The following is a 9217-nucleotide window of genomic DNA, read 5'->3' as shown; positions in this document are numbered from 1 at the left end:
TGTCTTTGTTGTGACTTAAAACAGTCCTTGGTGCCTGCGCAAAACGCACACACAAACTTTGTTCTTGGCATGCTGGCCACCTGTTTTCATACGCTGGTTGGCTGTATGGTGTTAAATCGTTCCGATCAGGGCTTTTTTTGTAGAAAAAGCCCAGCAGGAACTCATTAGCATAATAGGCCACACACCCCATGCCTTATATGGCTTCCCCAGACGCCTCGCAGCTGCTAGGAGCCTGAGCAAGCCAGCCCTTGGACAAACCGGGGAAGGCACGGGGAGGCATTTAAATGCCTCCCCGAACCTTCCAGTCCCCTCGGACCACCCGCCTCGGAGTCACTGGGGGGGGGGTCACTCTCCAGGCTTTTCCTCTGTAGCCACGCACACAGAGGTTTTGGCTGTAGTGGGCGTGGCCAACTCTGAAGCCAGCCGGAACACCGTTCCTGTGTGTTCCTGCCCCAAAATAGCCCTGGTTCTGATTGGTTGGGCCTCACACATCTTTCCAGCGATCTGCCTAATTCATTTACACAAGACTTGTTAGAGTTGCCAGCCTCCAGGTGGGGGCTGGAGTTCTCCTGGAGTTACCCCTGATCTCCCGAGGGACAGATCCGTTTTGCCTGGAGTGCAGACTCTATGGCAGGGTCCCCAACTTTTCTGAGCCTGCCCACCTTTGGAATTCTGATACAGTGTGGTGGGCATAAGCAGGAAATGGCCGCTGCAGGTTATCCTCAGTCACACAGCGAAGAGCCTTGTACTGTGGGCGCAGCTTCTGCCGAAGCAACATTTTAAAAAAATCCACACAGCCAGTCAGAATCCTTGCAGGAGAAAAGCCCCACTTGGCCCCGCCCACTTTCTGAAAACACTTGGCAGGCACCAGGAAAGGTGTTGGTAGGTACCACGGCACCCACAAGCACTACATTTGGAACCCCTGCTCTATGGTATACCATAGAGTCTAGGAGAAACAGCAACCTCTCTTCCGGTACTGCCCCGAGACCTCCAGCTATTTCCCAAGCCAGAGATGGCAACCCTAGAACTAGTCCTTAATGGAAGGGTAGATATTATTTTGCCTGTATTTCTTTCTTTTTTTAAAATTCACAGTTTATTAATTTATATAACGAACAGTAATACAAAATATTAATCTTATTTTCCAACAGTCTATTATATTATTCACCCCCTTTATTCATAGAAAGTGTTCTCCAGCTTATCCCCTGACTCCTATTATACCTAATGACTAAACAAGAATTACTTCCTATTCTGAAATTCTATTATCTTGTACCATCCGTTACATGTAATTCCATTTGGTTTCCTAAGTTCTTCATTCCATGCTCATATTAGTTACAATCAGGGGTCATTTCCTGCAGGAGCGCACAGGAGCAGAGCTCTGGCAGTAAAGAGCCCAGGGGGCGGGTGCATGCAACAAGCCCCACCCCCTGCTCCCAGCAGTCCTCAGTCAGAGTAAGAAACAGCCAGGTAGGCTGCAGAGCCCCCCGGCCCAAAACAGTCCAGTGGCACCTTTAAGACCAAGTTTTATTCAGGTACAAGCCCTCCCTCCTCTGCGAGCACAGATCTGCACGTGCCCCCCCCCCAATAGCCAGCAATCCAAAACAGTCCAGTGGAGCCTGAGCAGTGGGTGTCGCCTTCTGACACACTTCCGGTGATGTCAGGGGGTGTGGCGTATGAAAATGTTATGCTAATGAGCTCCTGCACCTGTTTTTCCACGAAATGACCCCTGGTTACATCACATTTATTTACGTACAGGGCTATTTTTGGTCAGGAACGCACAGGAATGGAGTTCTGGCTGGCTCCCGAGTTGGCCACGCCCAGCAGGAACTCATTAGCATAATAGGCCACACCCAACAGCAGGAACTCATTAGGATTGGCTACATTAGGGGTGTGTGGCCTAACATGCAAAGGAGTTCCTGCTACAAGAAAGGCCCTGGCGTTTTGACAACAAGCAAGGTAAACAGAATAAGAAGTAAAAGGTGGGTGTGGCTGGATGACCACACTTCTGGTAACACGGTGGTGTGGCCTAATATGCTAATGAGCTGTACTGTCGTGGGTGTGGCCTAATATGCTAATGAGTTCCCGCTGGGCTTTTTCTACCAAAAAAGCCCTGCTTACGTAACACTGGACATTCTTCAATTAACTATTTGTTATTGCATACTTCCAATTCATTCTTCATAAAGGCCAACTTTCACCTAAAAAAGAAAACCAAATGGGACTGCCTCTCATTCCTGGGGCCAAAAACTCGGCAGAAAGGGACTCAGCCTTTCCTCCTCCTGTGAGAGGGAGCACTCCCCCTCCATTTTTGCCTGTATTTCTCAGATCCTTTCTACAGTAAAGCGACCTCACAGTGTGGATGAATTGTAGCTGCCAGTGTTAAAGAGGCAGTAAAAACAATGCCACAGAGTCACTCCTCGGTTGGGTCACTGCCGATGTTCCTGCGAGTAATGTTGTTCCTTTTCCTCGTGGTTACCAGGCAGCCCTGCAGAATTTTGCCAGTTGAATGTGGACGATGAAATCCTGTCCATCAATGGCACAAAGGTCTCTCAAATGGTCCAGAGTCAGTGGGAAGGAGCCATCAGCAGTGCACTAGAAACTGGAAACCTTCTCATGGATGTTAGACGATATGGGAAGAAGGGTGAGTTCTCGTTTGGGGGCAGATTGCATTATGAGTTCCGGAGTTGACTGTTCCTTGCCTGTATACTTGCTGTGATGGGTGAGAGTTCTCTTTTTGTAGAGCCTACTGCACCACCACTGGTGGTGCCTTGCAAAAATTAATGCTTTCTATTAGTACTCTTGCTGTTATGGGTATCGTTCTGTGGCTTTTAAATTTTGTGTTTTTTGTCTTGGTCTTGGGATTTTTTTTTTAAATGCCATTGGCATGCTCAAACAGTGTAAATGTCTTGATTAGCAAGCAACTTCCCTTAAATTGGAGAGAACGTTTCCATAGAAATGCACTCCATGGGTGGTGCTTTTGGTCCCAGGGTTCGGACATAATAAATTTCCAATATAATTTTTTTCTGGCCAGGTAACAGAAGGGATCAGATGTTCCCATTGGCAAAGCTTATCTCTGAAGTCACAGGTATCCCTACAGCCCAAAAACCAGCTATTGAAAGGCCTATCTTTAATTACGTATAAGTATTTCGGTGGCTTAGACGTTAAGACTCTCAGTTGCAGACCAGAAGGTCGGTAGCTTGGCAGTTCGAGACCCTAGTGCCATGTGACGGAGTGAGCTCCTGTCTCTGGCCCCAGCTCCTGCCAACTTATCAGTTCGAAAGCAAGAAATTGCTAGTAGATAAATAGGTAGCACTTCGGTGGGAAAGTAACAGCGTTCTGTGCGCCTCAGCGTTTAGTCATGCCACCCACATGACCATGAAAACATCTTCGGACAGCACTGGCTCTTCGGAGATGAGCACCAGCTCCTAGAGTCAGATTTGACTGGCTTTCAACCAAGGGAAATCTTTACCTTTACCCATTTCAGTAGCATGTTAAAGTTCTGCTCCAAATCTGTGAAAGGGAAGTTAATATGCTTGCTAGTGTGTTGTGCCAGCTTTTGACTAATTCTTGCTTTTTTGGGGAAGGCGGTCTGCTCATAAAAGCCCTAACATTCTTAAACATTCAAATTCCAATTTACTTCTTACTTCATCATTCTTTTTTGTGGCCTTCTTTTTTTCTTCCTTTTCGTGTTTCCTTTGGATGTATTTTCATTAATTCTTTTTCTTTACAATTTCACACCTTCCTGTCTACCTTTAATTTTTTTTGAACTCCACATGCCAATCAGACTGGGGCAAAGACCAGCCTTCCCTGCCATATGAAAGGCACAAAATCCTCAATCTCACCAGTCTGGCTACCGACATTATAGGTACACCAGAAAGCAAGTGGATTGATGCGACATCTGGCGACCACTCCTCAGCCAGAAGTCCAAGTCTATCGGCACAAAAAGAGACATCCAACAGTTTCCAGAGTGAGGTATGTGTGTGTGTCTTTAACAAGGAAGGTTATTTGTTTGAATGCAAGATTGAACAGCTCTTCCTTTTCAATGCTGGAATTCAGATAAAAGGGTTTGTTTGTTTCATGGGTGTAGTCAGGGGGAGTTTTGTAGAAAAAGCCCAGCAGGAACTCATTAGCATAATAGGCCACACCCAACAGCAGGAACTCATTAGCATATTAGGCCACACCCCTGATGCAGCAGCTCATTAGCATATTAGGCCACACCCCCGTGTCACCAGAAGTGTGGTCATCCAGCCACACCCACCTTTTGCTTCTTATTCTGTTTACCTTGTTTGTTGTCAAAACCCAGGGCTTTTTTTGCAGCAGGAACTCCTTTGCATGTTAGGCCACACACCCCTAGTGTAGCCAATCTGAATGAGTTTCTGCTGTTGGGTGTGGCCTATTATGCTAATGAGTTCCTGCTGGGCGTGGCCAACTCAGGAGCCAGCCGGAACTCCGTTCCTGTGCGTTCCTGCCCAAAAATAGCCCTGGGTGTAGTAGTTGCTTAGAGATTGAAAGTTAAATGATTTTACTATTTTCGAGCTGGCGACAAACCTTTTAAAATATATAAATACACAAGTGTTGCCAACCTCCAGGTGGCAGCTGGAGATCTGGGATTGGAACTGATCTCCAGGCGACAGAGATCAGTTCACCTGAATGAAATGGCCACTTTGGAAGGTGGACCCAATGGCATTGTACCTCGCTGAAGTCCCTCCCCTCCCCAAGCCCCGCCCTCCTCAGGCTCCACCCCCAAAATCTCCAGGTCTTTCCCAACCTGTATATGGCAACACTAAAATATACCCCCATCCAATACTGCATGAACATCAGATGGCAGCTAGGAACAAAAGTTATTATGACACACCAGAATATCAGGAAAGTGTGTGCAAGGTTTAAAGTTCTATAGAATTCTTCAAAGTACTAGAGCAGGGGTGTCGAACTCATTTGTTATGAGGGCCAAATCTGACATAAATGAGACCTTGCTGGGCCGGGCCACGTGTGTCATAAAAGGTAATGCCAGGTAGCGGAGATATAAACTTTATAAAGGACACAAACACAAAGGTGGGTTTTTTTTACTTAAAATAAAAACATGCTTAAAGCATTAGCACTCTTGCAATATTTTGTTTATTTAACAGTGTCTGATAACTGACACCTCTTGCTCTGAATTATTGCATTAAAATGTCTGTGCTGTTGCAATCTTGAGTATGCTGTTCAGGTGTGTATCTGTAAGCTGCAAACCTATGATGACGCAGCAGCAGCAGAACTGGAAGAAGACAGCCAGTTCCACTGCAGGCCTGATAGAAGCCCTCCGGGGGCCTGGTTTGGCCCCCGGGGCCGCACGTTTGACACCTCTTTACTAGAGGGTTTGGTCCAAAAGAAACAAACAAAGACGGGCGAGGCTGACGGGACAGAATTGTTTCAAGGCTTGGTATCAAATACCAGAGTCTTCGGTTCTGCTTGTTCAAAATGGAAAGGAAGATATGCTGCACATTAAATTGGATTTGTTTAGATGATACTGGCTACGAAACAGGTTTTCAGGTTACAGAAACAAAGGAGGAAAAAAATACGGCATTCGCTTTTTGTGACTATGGAAGAGCAGTTAAATCTCTCTCTGGCATAGTGTTGCCAGCTCCGGATTGGGAAATACCTGGAGATTTGGGAGGTGGAGCCTAAGGAGGGCGGGGTCTGGTGAAGGTTGGGTCTTCAGTGGGGTATAATGCCGTAGAGTCCACCTTCCAAAGCGGCCATTTTCTCCAGGCGAACTGATCTGTCACCTGGAGATGGGTTGTAATTGTAGGAGATCTCCAGCCACCGCCTGGAGGCTGGCAACCCTGCTCAGGCGTTAAGTGGGTCCCTTGATAGGCAGATGCAAAAGCAAACTATGTTCCTTATATGAACAATGCCAGGGATTGATTAAAGGTACCTTGGTGTAAATGGATAAATGGCTGGCAGCTTGATGATCAAATATTTGTTGTGTTGAGGATTTCAGGCTCAAATCGCTTAGGCAAATACGCGTTGCTTTTTTGGTGAGAGGGGGTTATCCAGTTGGTGTGCCTAGGAGATGCTCCAGAGAGGAGAACAAAGCATTTCCTTCCGTTGATGTTACTGATAAATTTTTAGTTCGGTTTCAAGTCCCATTCTTGACCTGCTGGTTAGGTTAAATATCTGCTCAAGAAGAGGTGAGAATGATGTGGCCAGAGATTTCCATTGCTGAGCATAGGAGGACAGTCCTTTCTATTGTGCCACAGGAGAGATACCACAGGAAATTATTTCCCCCCCTCAAAATGGACACCTCGTCTGAGCTCAGATATCCACTGTGTCTCTACATAATTTTGCTGTTTGGGCCCTACCTTCTTCCTGCTCCAGTTTGGTGTAGTGGTTATGAGTGGCGGACTCTAATCTGGAAAACCGGGTTTGATTCCCCACCCCTCCTCATGCAGCCGCTGGCATGACCTTGGGTCAGTCACGGTTCTCTCTCAGAGCTGTTCCCTCATGAGCAGTTCTCTTAGAGCTCTCTCAGTCCCACCTACCTCAAAGGATGTCCATTGCAGGGAGAGGAAGGGAAGGAAATCGTAAGCCACTCTGAGTCTCCAAGTGAAGGGCAGGGTATAAACCCAACTCTTCTTCTTCTCCTCCTCCTCCTCCACAGTTACAACTGGGCCATTCAGTCATTTTTGATGTATCGATAAGAAAGCAAAATTTTCTCTCCTCAGAGGAAGCCACCAGATGCCCTCTGGAACACTATGGGTGTCTGAATTAAACGAGTCTCCAATTTTAATTCAAGAAAAAGGCATTGGCTTGTCTGACAGAAGTTTGAGAAGCACTGTGACAGGGGAATTCATCCTCAGGGTTTAGGAGAGAACTGATCCAATTGTGTTGGCTTCCCAGTTCTTTGCCTCCATTTGGAGATTACCTTAATGCCTTCCTGGAGTTGGGGATGGGAGTTCCATGAAAGCTCCCCCCCCCCTTTCTTGTTTTTCTCAAATGTCAACAAAGAGCAGCCAGCTATCCTTTGAACTGGTGGGTTTTTGTATCTGTGATTGACTGTGTGCTAATATTCCGAAGCATCATGTACATTTCCTTGTTGAATATTGTTCCACATCTTCCTAGTGGATGAACCATGTCCACTCCATATAATTCATAACAAGTATATACAATTAATTAAAACTCCCTAGAGGGTAAGAACAGAAATTAGTACTGCTGGGTTTCAGGGCATCAACTTTCACCTAGTCATTAATCCTACCTGAACAGGCCTACCTTCTTATTAGAACATAAATTATTTACAAAGTATAAGCAGTTCATACGAACTCTGAGAAAATTGTAATGACCAGATGTGTTTCTCTTTGAGGATTTTTTTTTTAAGATGCTGAATTAAAGCCGTGGGATATTTATGGTATATTTAACTTTCTCTTTTCAGGATATAGAAACTAAAGTCAATGGAATGCAAGGAGACACAAGTACAAGTGAGCAAAAAGGTAAAATGGTATTCATCTGGGAGTGTTTGGGCTTAATGTGAATGCTGCGTACATGGAATTGCCAAGAACACAGTATACATGACTTGGATACAGTTGAAATGTGAATTTATTGAGGAGGGGGGAAATCCCTGAATTTTTGTAAATGGGAATTGCTTGCTAGTTACAAATATGATTTTATTCAGGAAATGATGCATATGAAAAGGTCGTTAGGCAAAAGGACAGCCAGTTCATTAATATCTGCATCTCTGACAAGACTACATACATGGGTGTCCTATAAAAAGAGAAGAAAAGGAGGCCAATTGAGTTAAATTTCTCTATCAGCAACATGTTAGGGAGACGGTTAGGAAAAGAGATTCTCTTTAAGCTCCTTCCTTGAAACAGGATAAAGGGCCTTCAGGTAATATTGTTTTAATGTTGAACCTTCGTATGAGGAACTGTACTTTTGGCTTTGTGTCCTGATGTTACTATATATTTGTGTGTGTGTGTGTGTTCGTGTGTTAAAACATTTTAGCCTTTGTGAGGGAAGTCAAAGGAAGGGAAAATTTGATCTGTAACACAAAACTAGGGTGCCTTTCAGCTGAGGAGCTGCTCCCTCGCAGTTTATTTCAGTGACGTTTCTGTGGCAACGGAGCTTTGTGTGTCTATAATAACCAGTTTCTAACTCTGGCCTATGACACAGATAGGATCGGGAGTGAATCTTTCACCCTCTGAAGAAAGATCTTCATTCACGTGTCTAATGCCACGTGTAGCATTCTGTGTTGTGGAAGCTAATCTGGTTTCCACTTTCCACCTGGTCAGACCTGGATAGGAGCAAAGCTGAAGTTCTGGCCAGGCCCATTTGGGGGCCCAGCCTATTTAGCCATTATCAACCTTTTACTTGTGTTAGGTTGAACAAAATTCAGAACATTTCAATTGATTTTTTTTTTAATTCAAAAATAGGTTTTCAAAATGCCAATAGAATTAAAAACCTCTACACATCAGCAGCCTTAAATAAACGACAGAATTATTGGCTTTTCAAATATTTATAGTTTTGAACTTGTGGTGCCTTGTAATAGTCTGGGTTATGGCAGATCAAGTGCAGGGGCTCACGGGGCGGAGGCTGTGCACCTCAGTGGTAGAGTGTCTGCTTTGTATGCCAAAGGTGTCAGGTTCAGTCTCCACAGGATCTCTGTCAGGGCCAACCGTATTCTCAGGCTAGTATTCTGCCCCAGTCCTGAATGCCTGTAAGCCCCACATCAACTGCTCTGAGCTCCTTAAAGGAAAAACAGAAGTGGAATAAATAAAAATGTGGTCGATGAAAGGAAAGAGCTGCTGCATTATGATGAGCAAGAAGACATTCCCCTGATAACGTTTATTTTCATGTTGCCTTTGTATCCTTCCTCTAGTTCTGGTCCGTGTCCAGCACGTAATCCTCTACACTAGCTTTGGCTGTGTTCTAAATGTTGGATGTATAGAATAGGGGTGATTCTGCATCTAGCGTTCCCTCCACATTTTCTCAGCACTGAAAAAGGTGCTGCTCGAAACCACGTTCAGATACCTCGGGGCAACGCCATACTGACTGCAAAGTCACCCCCAGACAGCCGTAAATCTATGCAGAAGGTGCCCTGAAACCCAATGATCAAAGAAAGCGAAAGCGGCATGCGAGGCAGAGGGGAATTTCTGTACCAACGTGGGTTTCATAAAACAATGGAGGGAAAAGCCAATGCAGCATTGCAGGCACAGGATTACTGGTGCTTGAAGCACTCTGAATGCCAATG

The 9217-nt window shown here is 45.3% G+C and overlaps 1 protein-coding gene across 6 annotated transcripts in view; it reads left to right on the top strand.

Moving 5' to 3' along the window:
• Nucleotides 1–9217, top strand: part of LMO7 (LIM domain 7) — an 82912-nt gene that overhangs the window by 38425 nt on the left and 35270 nt on the right. For 4 of the 6 annotated variants that reach the window (XM_015417128.1, XM_015417127.1, XM_015417125.1 and 1 more), the window contains 3 exons: nucleotides 2474–2635; nucleotides 3779–3966; nucleotides 7403–7460. In XM_015417128.1, coding sequence (XP_015272614.1) covers nucleotides 2474–2635; nucleotides 3779–3966; nucleotides 7403–7460 — 408 coding nt within the window. The remainder of the gene's footprint in view (nucleotides 1–2473; nucleotides 2636–3778; nucleotides 3967–7402; nucleotides 7461–9217) is intronic. The other 2 variants (XM_015417124.1, XM_015417129.1) reach the window with 1 other exon arrangement.

This window comes from Gekko japonicus, unplaced genomic scaffold (genome assembly GCF_001447785.1).
Source record: "Gekko japonicus isolate JY-2015 unplaced genomic scaffold, Gekko_japonicus_V1.1 scaffold902, whole genome shotgun sequence".
Classification (NCBI taxonomy): Eukaryota; Metazoa; Chordata; class Lepidosauria; order Squamata; family Gekkonidae; genus Gekko; species Gekko japonicus.
The sequence above is the reverse complement of the archived record's forward strand: the minus strand, read 5'-3'. Positions and strand labels throughout refer to the sequence as shown.